Source organism: Boleophthalmus pectinirostris, unplaced genomic scaffold (genome assembly GCF_026225935.1).
Source record: "Boleophthalmus pectinirostris isolate CB_2022bp ecotype Guang Dong unplaced genomic scaffold, ASM2622593v1 HiC_scaffold_16, whole genome shotgun sequence".
NCBI lineage: Eukaryota > Metazoa > Chordata > Actinopteri > Gobiiformes > Gobiidae > Boleophthalmus > Boleophthalmus pectinirostris.
The window spans coordinates 7529732-7544471 of NW_026571095.1; the positions used below are offsets into that span (position 1 = coordinate 7529732).

The 14740-nt window shown below is 40.1% G+C and overlaps 2 protein-coding genes and 1 pseudogene across 2 annotated transcripts; all 3 read left to right on the forward strand.

Annotated features, from left to right (window-relative positions):
- The first annotated feature begins 1746 nt into the window (after positions 1–1746).
- LOC129408372 (EF-hand domain-containing protein 1-like) lies at positions 1747–6026 on the forward strand. The gene is made up of 10 exons (XM_055151895.1): positions 1747–1844; positions 2155–2376; positions 2464–2751; positions 2970–3119; positions 3382–3574; positions 3835–4061; positions 4653–4796; positions 5197–5410; positions 5552–5695; positions 5989–6026. Exons 1-10 carry the CDS (start codon positions 1779–1781, stop codon positions 6024–6026), a joined length of 1686 nt encoding a protein of 561 aa, XP_055007870.1. The 5' UTR covers positions 1747–1778.
- A 903-nt stretch (positions 6027–6929) lies between these two features.
- Positions 6930–11190, forward strand: LOC129408373 (EF-hand domain-containing protein 1-like; annotated as a pseudogene).
- Positions 11191–11896: 706 nt separating this feature from the next.
- LOC129408408 (arrestin domain-containing protein 3-like) lies at positions 11897–14031 on the forward strand. The gene is made up of 6 exons (XM_055152049.1): positions 11897–12155; positions 12547–12607; positions 12681–12828; positions 13034–13127; positions 13215–13474; positions 13604–14031. The coding sequence occupies exons 1-6, from the start codon at positions 11897–11899 to the stop codon at positions 13661–13663; spliced, it is 882 nt and encodes a 293-aa protein (XP_055008024.1). The 3' UTR covers positions 13664–14031.
- The last annotated feature ends 709 nt before the right edge of the window (positions 14032–14740 follow it).

Consider the following 14740-nt stretch of genomic DNA (forward strand, 5'->3'; position numbering starts at 1 on the left):
TGGTGTCCTGTCCCCGCTCCTCTTTCGGCTGCAGAAGCTCCGGGAGAGAGGGTTAGGGTTCTCTCTCTGGAGAACCCACGGGGTCAAATTTGACCGTTGTTAATTGCTGCTACCCAAAATGAACAAACAAACCAAAAAAAAGTCAAATTTAACCTCAAAAGCTCAGAGTGCTACTTCTGGCCCCTGCATAGAGACACCTAGTGGATAAATATTGAACTGACACGAGCCAGAGTGGGAGTGACAAGATAGCTGACCAAATGGTGTTTTGTTGAGTTGGAAACCTACCCTAACAAAATTCTCTTCTCAGCAAACCAGCGATAGCGATTCTGATTAATTGTTTCAACCAGATGTTGAAAGTGATGATGTGAATCTTCTGCCCAAGACAATGACTCGTCCAATGATGAGGATGTGCCGTTTGCCGAGACTGCTAGCTCACAGATGGAGCCAAATCGTGCCGCAAAAGCTTACAAGTGGCAAAAGAAAGGCTTTGAGTTGCCTGATGTGAGCTTTGAAGGTGAACAGGTTGCCATGACAACCCAGACCAGATCAGTTGAACATCCAGGAGTACAATGATTCCATGGGAGGAGTTGACATGCTGGATGTGCGTCTTGAACACTGTAAATTTCCCATTCGGAGCCGTTGTTAGTATATGATACTTTTCTGGCATTTCTTGTCTATTGCGGTGATCAACATTGACAGTGTTTCCTATTGTTATTCTTTGAAATGATACGCGTAAAACCCAATGGGTCAGATTTGACCCTAATCCTAAATCAGGGAATAAAGGGTTACAATTGAAAAAGTTGATATTTTGGTGTTCAGTGGACTCATAGCAGTAATTTAATGTATAGTTCATAATTTTCCAAAGAAGAAAAGGGGTCTTGGGTTCTCCAGGGTTAAATATCTCTGTTGCTTTTATCTTCATTTCTTTCTTTCTGAACTTTTTTGTTCTCTTATTTCTCTTGCTGAACTTCTTTGTTCTCTTCCTATCTGAACTTTTTTGTGTTCTCTTATTTGGCCCGAGCCAGTAACGTAGTAACTGCGAGGGCTATTGTTCTTCGCCGGTTTATTATTATTATTATTATTATTATTATTATTATTATTATTATTGTTGTTTTTATTCTTTTTCCCCACATTGAATCGCATTTTTGACCCCCTGAACATCGACGAAAAGTCCCCAAACTGGGTATCAGATCGATCGGTCCGGCAAAAAATTTGATAAAATGGGCATCGCGACTATGCCCAAAGCCCCCCCCCCCCCCCCTGAGTGCGCGCCGGGACGAGGGCCACCATCGCCGCTTGCGGCTTTTTTTATTATTTTTATTCTTTTTCCCCACATTGAATCGCATTTTTGACCCCCTGAACATCGACAAAAAGTCCCCAAACTGGGTATCAGATCGATCGGTCCGGCGAAAAATTTGATAAAATGGGCATCGCGACTATGCCCAAAGCCCCCCCACTCAACAGCGCCCCCTTGAAAATGCACATTTTAAAATGAATGGGAGTCCGAGAGGCAAATTTTGTTGTACGGTCACGAAATTTAGAACAAAGACTCAAAGACTAAAAGTCTAAAAGACTATGAGACTATGAGTCTAAAAGACTCAAAGACTAAAAGTCTAAAAGACTGTGAGACTATGAGACTCTAAGACTCTAAGTCTTTGAGTCTTTGAGCCTTTGAGTCTTTAAAAGACTAAAAGACTATAAGACCGGCACAACGCGCAACACAACACACTACTGACAGCTGCAACTGATACATATAACACATATATGAAAAAGAAGAAATGTCGTGGAACTGGAATAGCCATGGTTTGCCTTTTCTGCCTGGATACAGCTTTCAGGATGTAACGGTAAAACATGTTAAAACTAGCTAACGTTACATAAGAAGAAAAAAAGTTTAGCGTTAGTAATTTATTTAGAAATTTCTAGAGCATGGCGTGGATTTGCTTAAAAATCGTTTAATATACGAAACCAGCGAGAATTTCAGCAAAGTGTATTTTGTGTGCATTCCTTCATCTGCATTTGTTAACACTAGTTATTTAACCTTGATGTTAGCTGGAGTTTAGATAAGCTTTTAGGTGAACTTTTTAATTATATTGTGTGACCAGAATATTTACCATTTTTGCTGCTTTGTCATCCATTGTTTGTCTCTTAACACAGAAGACAGCTTTCCACCGGCCACAGACACTGGGATATAAGAATGGCTATGCTCTGCCCCGCCGGCCCACCATAGGCATTGGACAGAGCCCCCTCCTGTCTGCTCAGCTCAGACTACAGGAGCTCAACCAGCTGCCCCTACAAGAACATGAGGCCTCCTATGATGCCTATGACATCAGCCAGTGCGAGGACTTTATCCCTGCCCATGTGGTACTGGACAAGAAGGTACAGGACACCTACAGTACTAGGGCTGGTCAATTGTTAATAATTGTTTTTCCTACACTGTAAATCCTCTCCTTATTCTTCTTCCAGGTGCTGCGTTTCTATGCGTACTTCACGGAGGACGTCTTGTACTCCCCAGAGGAGCACTACCGGGTTCGCTCTGTGGTCATTTACTACTTCCTGGAGGATGACACCATGTGCGTCATCGAGCCGACAGTGGAGAATTCAGGGATACCACAGGGTAAACGCATCAAGCGCCAGCGCCTGCCCAAGAATGAGTTTGGAGAGTATTACACCTGGACTGATCTGAATGTAGCTATGGACATGGAAGTGTATGGATTCAAATACCACATCGTGGACTGTGACGCTTTTACTAAGGTACAGTGTATACATATGAAAGAAGAAATTATTTATAATTTATCATTATAAGGTTGAGTGACGCAACAGCATATACGTCCCATATTACAATGTATTCAGGTTTTTAAAGCTACCTCATTTTGATGCTTTCTGTGGCAAAACCCTGCAAATAAATTATATTTTAGACTGCAGTCAAATTAACTTAACCTGAAGACATTGCTGGACATTTTCCTCGACAGGAGTTCCTGGCCAGTGAAGGCATCATTCTAAATGTGCCGGAGCCCATGCCCTCAGACCCATATATCACAGACCGCACCAAACCCGTGCCCAGCTTCACCACTCCCTCCGAATATGACCGGGTCAAGCAGTTCCTCACCATGGACCGCAAGGTAACGGATACACCCAGGAGCCCAGGAGAAGGGTGCACAGGCCAGGGGAATAACTTTTACTTAAGCTGCAACATATAATGACAATGTGACTACATTATGAAATAATCATATATATCAAACAATGCAATAACAGCAGAACAGGTACATAAAATAAAAAATATGAATTGTCAACAGGAATACTTTGAACACACACTTCCCCACCCTGCCACTACATAGTCTCCTACTCGACATGTAGCAAAAGCTCCCCTCTCTCTCCTGGCAGGTGCTGCGTTTCTCTGGGCTGTGGGACGACTCTGAGTCTCTGTTTGGAGACACGCGCCCGGTCACCATTCACTACTACCTGGTGGATGACACTGTGGAGGTCAGAGAGGTGCATGAGCCCAACAGCGGACGAGACCCTTTTCCCATCCTCATGAGGAGACAGCGGTTGCCCAAGAAGAGCAAAGCACACATAAGTAATGTGCTCTTACGTCCTAGATAGAACATTCTCATGATTAAGAATTGTTTCTGAAGGATATGGCTTCACAAGCTTGTTATATTATTCTTAGGTGTAATTAGCTATTCAGAATATTCTTTTGATTGGTCAAAAGTCCTAAAATGGCACAGATATCAGGAAAGTGAATATTATCAGTTCTTTCTGTGTTTAGACTTTTTGCAATCTTGGACATAGTTATTGAATATGCAGCCCTAATGAATATCTTTGTCCTCTGTGCAGGTAACTTCCCCACCTGTGTCCTGGAGGTGTCCAAAGATGAGGTAGAAGAATACTACTCTCCACAGGACTTCCAGCTGGGTCAGAAGATAAGCATGCTAGGGAGACACTTCCTCTTGTGTGACTGTGATGACTTCACAAAACAGTACTATCAGAGGCACTATCCTGACATGGAGCTTAGGCCAGTGGAACCCACCCGCCAGGAACCACAGCCAGCAGACAAGAAGAAGGTACACAACTACAACAACACTGCAAGTTAAGGCTTTTCTTAGAGGTGTTATTATAATAGTAATTGTGGATCAGAGTAAAAGTAAAAACCAATACAAACAAAACAAAAATAACAATTTACATGAATGTTGTAATTGTGGATTCATCAAAATTACAATTATTATTAATAGAATAGATATCCAAAATGTTTACTTCAAATATGAGGACAGAGATAGAGGAGTGGTTCTCAAACCATGGAGCTCCTCAGTGGCAGGTTCAGACCAAACTGACTGAGCGTGCATTGTGACTCAAATGAGGAAGGAAACAGTTATGATAATTAGATAAGATGAGACATTGAAAAAAATTTATTTTATGACTTTTATTTCTTCCACAAGTGAACAACAACTACTTCTATTGCTACTGCTGCTGAGTTGATTTGCACTGTTAAACGAATCAAAGAACATTAAAGCTACAGTTAGCCAGCAGTTTTTAATCACACACACGTATTAATCATGTTTTGAGTTTTCACACCATCTTCACTGTAAAAGTATTAATAGTTTAAAACACTGCCGTTTTCCCTGACTGTGCTGTACTGTATTGTGCACATGTTACAGCTGCAGGTGCCACCATACAACGGCTTTGGAACCCTGGAGGACTCTTTGCAGAATTGCCTGAGCCTGGTCCCAACGCCTCCCAAAAAGAACGTGATTAAACAACTGGAGAATCACAACAAAATACTGCGTTACCGAGCCAAACTGGTGAGACAGACTGGGCCATTGTACTTATCTGAATAATATTTAGACTCCAGCTTCAAAAATATATTTTACAGTGGAGAAGTATTTTTAACTTGAGTAAAAATGATAGCCACTCTTTCTATTGTGTGCAAGTTATTTGCCCAACAGTTTTATCTTGACAATTCGAAATTATTTGAACATTTCTGTTTCTTGCACCACTCCTTCAGACATGATTTTAATGTTTTCCAATTTTTGTACCAGATTTTGTGCAATGTTTTGTCCCTCCAGTTACATTAATTGCATTACATTACACTTCAAAATGTATATCATATTTTACGAAGTTACTGCACTAACTAATATAATCAAATAATAATCAGCAATAAACATAAGGTAGTTTTTAACAATGCTGTTTGAATGAATTTAGGAATCCCCGATTGAAGCAGATGAAGACCGCACATTTGTCCTGTCCTACTACCTGGCCAACGACATGATCAGCATCTATGAAAAGTCCTCCCGGAACAGTGGGTTCATCGGAGGGAAGTTCCTGGAAAAGATGCGCATCCCCAAACCTGACTCATCCACCGAGAGCCCACAATTCTACTCCCCGACAGACTTCGCTATCGGCGCCACAGTGGAGGGTAAACTGGATTATACATCTGAGCACTGACATCTTAAAACTCCATAGAGTTGTGTGGCAGAATGCCTTGTTATTTTATATGAAAAATTATTGATTTTTGCATAGAAAATAGAATCGACCATATTTGATTTTTGTTTTCCAGTGTTCGGCCATCGCTTTGTGCTGACCGATGCTGACCGCTACGTGTTAACCTATCTGGAGTCCATCCAGAGCCAGGTCCCTACAGAGACCTTGGACTCTTTAAGGAGGCGGTTTGGACTCGGCACAGACACCACAGAGAAACACGGTAGGCCTAAGTAAAAAATATTCACCGCAAAAATAATATCATATCAATATAACATTTTTATCCCCAGTTTCCTTTTTTTCTAATGTGTGAAAGAAGGAACCAATTAATTCTGTACAAGTACTATACAGAATTTTATTCTGTCATGAGAAAAAATGACAACATAAAAAAGTAAAAAGTGTCAGATATTCTACTGCCTGAAAATTGTGCCTGAAACCAGTAAAATGAATCATGTTGTCAAAATTGCCCAATAAGAATAACATGTTTTCACTTTTTCCTTCTTGTTTGTCTTGTAGGTGAAGATGCTGTGGTTGAACCCTCATCTCTGAATTAATCTCTGTTAAAATGTCTGTGTAGAAAATGAGACTGCTAATATCAGTAAATCTTTTTAGACCAAAATATTGATTGATGATCTACTTTAAATAAAGGAAAAAACACAATTTTGGGTCTGTTTGACCCACTAGGAGAGCGGGAGGGTTAAATAAAGGAAAAAACACAATTTGGGGTCTGTTTGACCCACTAGGAGAGCGGGAGGGTTAAATAAAGGAAAAAACACAATTTTGGGTCTGTTTGACCCACTAGGAGAGCGGGAGGGTTAAATAAAGGAAAAAACACAATTTTGGGTCTGTTTGACCCACTAGGAGAGCGTGAGGGTTAAATGTGCTTTTGTGCTTCGGTATGTTGCAGACTGACCGACTGTTTGTGTCTCGCTCCTTCTGAGTCACAGACTCTACGAGAGACGCTCAGTTTAATAAAATGGGCATCGCGACTATGCCCAAAGCCCCCCCCCCCGAGTGCGCGCCGGGGCGAGGGCCACCATCGCCGCTTGCGGCTTTTTTTTTATTATTTTATTCTTTTTCCCCACATTGAATCGCATTTTTTGACCCCCTGAACATCGACAAAAAGTCCCCAAACTGGGTATCAGATCGATCGGTCCGGCGAAAAAATTTGATAAAATGGGCATCGCGACTATGCCCAAAGCCCCCCCACTCAACAGCGCCCCCTTGAAAATGCACATTTTAAAATGAATGGGAGTCCGAGAGGCAAATTTTGTTGTACGGTCACGAAATTTAGAACAAAGACTCAAAGACTAAAAGTCTAAAAGACTATGACTATGAGACTATGAGACTCTAAGACTCTAAGTCTTTGAGTCTTTGAGCCTTTGAGTCTTTAAAAGACTAAAAGACTATAAGACCGGCACAACGCGCAACACAACACACTACTGACAGCTGCAACTGATACATATAACACATATATGAAAAAGAAGAAATGTCGTGGAACTGGAATAGCCATGGTTTGCCTTTTCTGCCTGGATACAGCTTTCAGGATGTAACGGTAAAACATGTTAAAACTAGCTAACGTTACATAAGAAGAAAAAAGTTTAGCGTTAGTAATTTATTTAGAAATTTCTAGAGCATGGCGTGGATTTGCTTAAAAATCGTTTAATATACGAAACCAGCGAGAATTTCAGCAAAGTGTATTTTGTGTGCATTCCTTCATCTGCATTTGTTAACACTAGTTATTTAACCTTGATGTTAGCTGGAGTTTAGATAAGCTTTTAGGTGAACTTTTTTTTAATTATATTGTGTGACCAGAATATTTACCATTTTTGCTGCTTTGTCATCCATTGTTTGTCTCTTAACACAGAAGACAGCTTTCCACCGGCCACAGACACTGGGATATAAGAATGGCTATGCTCTGCCCCGCCGGCCCACCATAGGCATTGGACAGAGCCCCCTCCTGTCTGCTCAGCTCAGACTACAGGAGCTCAACCAGCTGCCCCTACAAGAACATGAGGCCTCCTATGATGCCTATGACATCAGCCAGTGCGAGGACTTTATCCCTGCCCATGTGGTACTGGACAAGAAGGTACAGGACACCTACAGTACTAGGGCTGGTCAATTGTTAATAATTGTTTTTCCTACACTGTAAATCCTCTCCTTATTCTTCTTCCAGGTGCTGCGTTTCTATGCGTACTTCACGGAGGACGTCTTGTACTCCCCAGAGGAGCACTACCGGGTTCGCTCTGTGGTCATTTACTACTTCCTGGAGGATGACACCATGTGCGTCATCGAGCCGACAGTGGAGAATTCAGGGATACCACAGGGTAAACGCATCAAGCGCCAGCGCCTGCCCAAGAATGAGTTTGGAGAGTATTACACCTGGACTGATCTGAATGTAGCTATGGACATGGAAGTGTATGGATTCAAATACCACATCGTGGACTGTGACGCTTTTACTAAGGTACAGTGTATACATATGAAAGAAGAAATTATTTATAATTTATCATTATAAGGTTGAGTGACGCAACAGCATATACGTCCCATATTACAATGTATTCAGGTTTTTAAAGCTACCTCATTTTGATGCTTTCTGTGGCAAAACCCTGCAAATAAATTATATTTTTAGACTGCAGTCAAATTAACTTAACCTGAAGACATTGCTGGACATTTTCCTCGACAGGAGTTCCTGGCCAGTGAAGGCATCATTCTAAATGTGCCGGAGCCCATGCCCTCAGACCCATATATCACAGACCGCACCAAACCCGTGCCCAGCTTCACCACTCCCTCCGAATATGACCGGGTCAAGCCAGTTCCTCACCATGGACCGCAAGGTAACGGATACACCCAGGAGCCCAGGAGAAGGGTGCACAGGCCAGGGGAATAACTTTTACTTAAGCTGCAACATATAATGACAATGTGACTACATTATGAAATAATCATATATATCAAACAATGCAATAACAGCAGAACAGGTACATAAAATAAAAAATATTAATTGTCAACAGGAATACTTTGAACACACACTTCCCCACCCTGCCACTACATAGTCTCCTACTCGACATGTAGCAAAAGCTCCCCTCTCTCTCCTGGCAGGTGCTGCGTTTCTCTGGGCTGTGGGACGACTCTGAGTCTCTGTTTGGAGACACGCGCCCGGTCACCATTCACTACTACCTGGTGGATGACACTGTGGAGGTCAGAGAGGTGCATGAGCCCAACAGCGGACGAGACCCTTTTCCCATCCTCATGAGGAGACAGCGGTTGCCCAAGAAGAGCAAAGCACACATAAGTAATGTGCTCTTACGTCCTAGATAGAACATTCTCATGATTAAGAATTGTTTCTGAAGGATATGGCTTCACAAGCTTGTTATATTATTCTTAGGTGTAATTAGCTATTCAGAATATTCTTTTGATTGGTCAAAAGTCCTAAAATGGCACAGATATCAGGAAAGTGAATATTATCAGTTCTTTCTGTGTTTAGACTTTTTGCAATCTTGGACATAGTTATTGAATATGCAGCCCTAATGAATATCTTTGTCCTCTGTGCAGGTAACTTCCCCACCTGTGTCCTGGAGGTGTCCAAAGATGAGGTAGAAGAATACTACTCTCCACAGGACTTCCAGCTGGGTCAGAAGATAAGCATGCTAGGGAGACACTTCCTCTTGTGTGACTGTGATGACTTCACAAAACAGTACTATCAGAGGCACTATCCTGACATGGAGCTTAGGCCAGTGGAACCCACCCGCCAGGAACCACAGCCAGCAGACAAGAAGAAGGTACACAACTACAACAACACTGCAAGTTAAGGCTTTTCTTAGAGGTGTTATTATAATAGTAATTGTGGATCAGAGTAAAAGTAAAAAACCAATACAAACAAAACAAAAATAACAATTTACATGAATGTTGTAATTGTGGATTCATCAAAATTACAATTATTATTAATAGAATAGATATCCAAAATGTTTACTTCAAATATGAGGACAGAGATAGAGGAGTGGTTCTCAAACCATGGAGCTCCTCAGTGGCAGGTTCAGACCAAACTGACTGAGCGTGCATTGTGACTCAAATGAGGAAGGAAACAGTTATGATAATTAGATAAGATGAGACATTGAAAAAATTTATTTATGACTTTTATTTCTTCCACAAGTGAACAACAACTACTTCTATTGCTACTGCTGCTGAGTTGATTTGCACTGTTAAACGAATCAAAGAACATTAAAGCTACAGTTAGCCAGCAGTTTTTAATCACACACACGTATTAATCATGTTTTGAGTTTTCACACCATCTTCACTGTAAAAGTATTAATAGTTTAAAACACTGCCGTTTTCCCTGACTGTGCTGTACTGTATTGTGCACATGTTACAGCTGCAGGTGCCACCATACAACGGCTTTGGAACCCTGGAGGACTCTTTGCAGAATTGCCTGAGCCTGGTCCCAACGCCTCCCAAAAAGAACGTGATTAAACAACTGGAGAATCACAACAAAATACTGCGTTACCGAGCCAAACTGGTGAGACAGACTGGGCCATTGTACTTATCTGAATAATATTTAGACTCCAGCTTCAAAAAATATATTTTACAGTGGAGAAGTATTTTTAACTTGAGTAAAAATGATAGCCACTCTTTCTATTGTGTGCAAGTTATTTGCCCAACAGTTTTATCTTGACAATTCGAAATTATTTGAACATTTTTTTTCACCACATTGTTTTCCAATTTTTGTACCAGATTTTGTGCAATGTTTTGTCCCTCCAGTTACATTAATTGCATTACATTACACTTCAAAATGTATATCATATTTTACGAAGTTACTGCACTAACTAATATAATCAAATAATAATCAGCAATAAACATAAGGTAGTTTTTAACAATGCTGTTTGAATGAATTTAGGAATCCCCGATTGAAGCAGATGAAGACCGCACATTTGTCCTGTCCTACTACCTGGCCAACGACATGATCAGCATCTATGAAAAGTCCTCCCGGAACAGTGGGTTCATCGGAGGGAAGTTCCTGGAAAAGATGCGCATCCCCAAACCTGACTCATCCACCGAGAGCCCACAATTCTACTCCCCGACAGACTTCGCTATCGGCGCCACAGTGGAGGGTAAACTGGATTATACATCTGAGCACTGACATCTTAAAACTCCATAGAGTTGTGTGGCAGAATGCCTTGTTATTTTATATGAAAAATTATTGATTTTTGCATAGAAAATAGAATCGACCATATTTGATTTTTGTTTTCCAGTGTTCGGCCATCGCTTTGTGCTGACCGATGCTGACCGCTACGTGTTAACCTATCTGGAGTCCATCCAGAGCCAGGTCCCTACAGAGACCTTGGACTCTTTAAGGAGGCGGTTTGGACTCGGCACAGACACCACAGAGAAACACGGTAGGCCTAAGTAAAAAATATTCACCGCAAAAATAATATCATATCAATATAACATTTTTATCCCCAGTTTCCTTTTTTTCTAATGTGTGAAAGAAGGAACCAATTAATTCTGTACAAGTACTATACAGAATTTTATTCTGTCATGAGAAAAAATGACAACATAAAAAAGTAAAAAGTGTCAGATATTCTACTGCCTGAAAATTGTGCCTGAAACCAGTAAAATGAATCATGTTGTCAAAATTGCCCAATAAGAATAACATGTTTTCACTTTTTCCTTCTTGTTTGTCTTGTAGGTGAAGATGCTGTGGTTGAACCCTCATCTCTGAATTAATCTCTGTTAAAATGTCTGTGTAGAAAATGAGACTGCTAATATCAGTAAATCTTTTTAGACCAAAATATTGATTGATGATCTACTTTAAATAAAGGAAAAAACACAATTTTGGGTCTGTTTGACCCACTAGGAGAGCGGGAGGGTTAAATAAAGGAAAAAACACAATTTGGGGTCTGTTTGACCCACTAGGAGAGCGGGAGGGTTAAATAAAGGAAAAAACACAATTTTGGGTCTGTTTGACCCACTAGGAGAGCGTGAGGGTTTTAAATGTGCTTTTGTGCTTCGGTATGTTGCAGACTGACCAACTGTTTGTGTCTCGCTCCTTCTGAGTCACAGACTCTACGAGAGACGCTCAGTTTAATGCCCCCAATGAACGGTACTGAAAATCCGGACATTTGCATCACTTTATAAAAAAAACCCAGACGCCCCAGACAGGACGCAAATACGGACATGTGCGGGGAAAAACGGACGCTTATTCACCCTATCTGTAACTGTATTATCTATCAAGGTTTACCTTTAGCCACTCTGTAAAATTACTTATTAAGGGCTGATGTCATGTGACGTAACACTTTTATTACTCCATCATCATAATTTCCGGTAATGCAGTAGAGCAGTATGTTGTAAAAGCACTCGTGACAGCCATCGCACTGGTATATATAGACTACAGTCACTCTACAGCTTCAGTCCAAGACAACTTCAGCACAAAATGACCATCAAAACTCTCACAGTTGAATATGACCCTTCAAGAGAGACGAGCGGGTTTTCCAGAGGAGAGACTATCACAGGAAGAGTGGTTCTGGAGTTGGACAAAGACACTACAATCAAGTGTTTTTCAGTGACAGCCAAAGGGGAGGCATTTGGGTATTGGATTGAAAGCTCTGTTCTATCCTATTCTTTCAGAACATACACAGCGAAGGAACATCTTTTTTTAACAACCAAAATTCTCTTGGAGCCATCAAGACCTGGTAAACTGCATTGTCCTTTGAATGTATTCTTGTGTAAAATCTTAAGCTGTATATATTTTAAGTGTTGAATTTGGAATATTATGCTTTACCATCTAATCTAATGCAGGGTATAGGAAGTAAAAAGGCACTAACAGCTGATGAGGAGGACTAAAACATATGTTCTACTTCACTGAAAGCTCACAACAATACAGTTCAATATTTTTAACTTTTCTTTCTGTCACACCACAGTACTATATTGTCATTTTCATTCACAGCGTCTTTGTGAGTGAAAAGGCAGATTTAAATCATCCTGTTACAAACTTCAAACAATTTATGCCTTCTCCATTCTGCTGCGGTCAATATAAATCCTTATATTTAAAATAATAACCCTAATGTATTTGTCTGTTCACAGGGTCGAAGGTTCTTTCTGCAGGGAGGCATGTTTTCCCCTTTGCTCTTGAGATCCCTGACATGTACATACTAGTTTATGAATCATAACACCATTGTTTCTGTGCACTGTGTCTGATGGCTGATCATCTTCTGTAGTGACTTGCCTCAACGGTGGGAGGGTTTCCATGGATCCATCGATTATACACTGGAAGCCAGAGTGAGCAGATTTATGAGGCTGGACTGCAAAGAAAGAATATTCTTCACAATAGCATCTAATGACAACTATTCCAACCCTGATATAATGGTAATTTATCACTAATGTCTTTATACTTGAATCTCTTCAAGTATTTTACACTATGAAAGTTGAGAAAGTACACCAAAATGGCTAAATTACTGGATTTTAAGCACTATTGTAGCTACTATAACATATAATGTGTATAACTAATACAAAAGGTCTATATACTTTTAATCACAATCTATGACTTTCTATTTGGTATTGTCTTTTACAGAAACCTCAACAAGTGCAAGGTGAGAGTAAAACAAAATCTTCATCTAGGAAATTTGAATTGGGAGTTACTACTGAAAAGACAGGTTATCTGCCAGGTAAAAAAATGAATCTTCTTTTAATTGTTCAAAAGTTTCAACAAAATAATTTACATTTATTCATTACAACATATGAATGTTTTGCAGGTGAAGACCTAGAAATCACAACTCGAATAACCAACAAGTCAAAAGACACAAAGGTGACTCCCAGATATGTCTTCTACGGGGAGCAGTCTGTCTTTTCCAAAGACAAGAAGAAAATTGTCACTAAAAGCATTGTTGAGGAGAAGGGCAATCCTGTGCAGCCTGGACAACAAGTGACTCAAACTAAAGTACTACAAATACCTGAGGAAGTCAAGTCAACTATCCTCAGCTGCAACATCATCAAGCAAGAGTACAGACTCAAAGTATGTGCTTTATGAATATTTTGACTAGTATGACAACATTATGAAAAAAATGTTGATATCTTTTAATTAGTCAATATAACATGACATTTATTGGACTAAGCTTTGTGTTGTGATGTTTTGTGTCTGCAGGTCTACCTTGACGGGCTGCAGCATTCCCCAGAGGCCAATTTGCCAATCATTGTTTTGTGAGAGTCTGGGAGACAAAGAGAGGGAAACTAAAACGACAAGACTGAGTACAATATGTTTTAATATGTTTGTACTGTTGTGCTGCTCATATATAACTGTAATGTACAAAAATGCATATGACCAATTCATTTGTGTGGCTTTCGCTATGGAGGTGAAAATGTGTATTAGATGACTACTAATTTGATTTAACTAACCAGGATTTCTCTAGAACAGCAGCAAAAAGTGAGTGAGTGAGCTGAAGATTTTATATTTTCTTGTATTTCTCATTAAATGGTCAGATTAAACTCATGATTCCCACGTTGAATCTGCATAAATAGTAGTTTTTGCACAAGCTCCCTCTGCGGGTGTAGTCTTGTGAGTGCAGATATACAGAGATATAGAAGAGTTTGGAGTGTTTGCCATGCTCCTTTTTAGTTGACCAATCAGCAGGACATGTCTTTAGCCCTGGTTTATTAACAATATACAGTATTTAGTACAGGGGTCGCCAACCTTTTTCCTCCAGTGATCTCCTTTACAAAAGTGCCAAAAATAAAAAATAAAAAAATGGACTATTGTAAGAAATAGGGCGAGCCTTTGGGTACAGTTAATCCCTATTCACAAGGGATAAATACAATCTGGGGTCATCTGGTAATTTGCAAATAACCACCACCTATGTGTTACTTTCAGTGCATTCGCATGGGATAGTGAAGTCCATAAATTACTTTATTTTACTGACACTGACACAGAGATTGAAAGAGAAAAGAAATATAGAAAAGGCAACAAACACTGAGATGCAGATTTGCAGCTTCGATAATTCGTATTACCACTGGACATGGGTGCTGGGCAAATATAGTAGTTAATTTGTAGAGGAATTACAGACAAATTAAACAAATTACAGACATGGCGTATTCGCATGAGATTAAGATCTCAGGCATCCTTTGCAATTATTACAAATCACCAAAGGTCCACCGTTAATACTCCCATGTGAATAGGATTTAGATGCCTATAAAACATAAACCAGTGTCCATTTATTAGTGCACAAAGTTGGGCTTCAAAATTATACATTTATAATAGTAATTCGCATGTAATTAACCAAATAAA

Bases quoted from the DNA above. Each gene is read 5' to 3' on its own strand.
- LOC129408372 (XM_055151895.1), top strand. From the start codon at position 1,779: ATGTCGTGGAACTGGAATAGCCATGGTTTGCCTTTTCTGCCTGGATAC. The intron at 5,411-5,551 runs GTAAACTGGATT...TTTGTTTTCCAG, and splicing joins TATCGGCGCCACAGTGGAGG to TGTTCGGCCATCGCTTTGTG. The intron at 5,696-5,988 runs GTAGGCCTAAGT...TTTGTCTTGTAG, and splicing joins AGACACCACAGAGAAACACG to GTGAAGATGCTGTGGTTGAA.
- LOC129408408 (XM_055152049.1), top strand. From the start codon at position 11,897: ATGACCATCAAAACTCTCACAGTTGAATATGACCCTTCAAGAGAGACG. The intron at 12,608-12,680 runs GTACATACTAGT...CATCTTCTGTAG, and splicing joins GCTCTTGAGATCCCTGACAT to TGACTTGCCTCAACGGTGGG. The intron at 12,829-13,033 runs GTAATTTATCAC...TGTCTTTTACAG, and splicing joins ATTCCAACCCTGATATAATG to AAACCTCAACAAGTGCAAGG.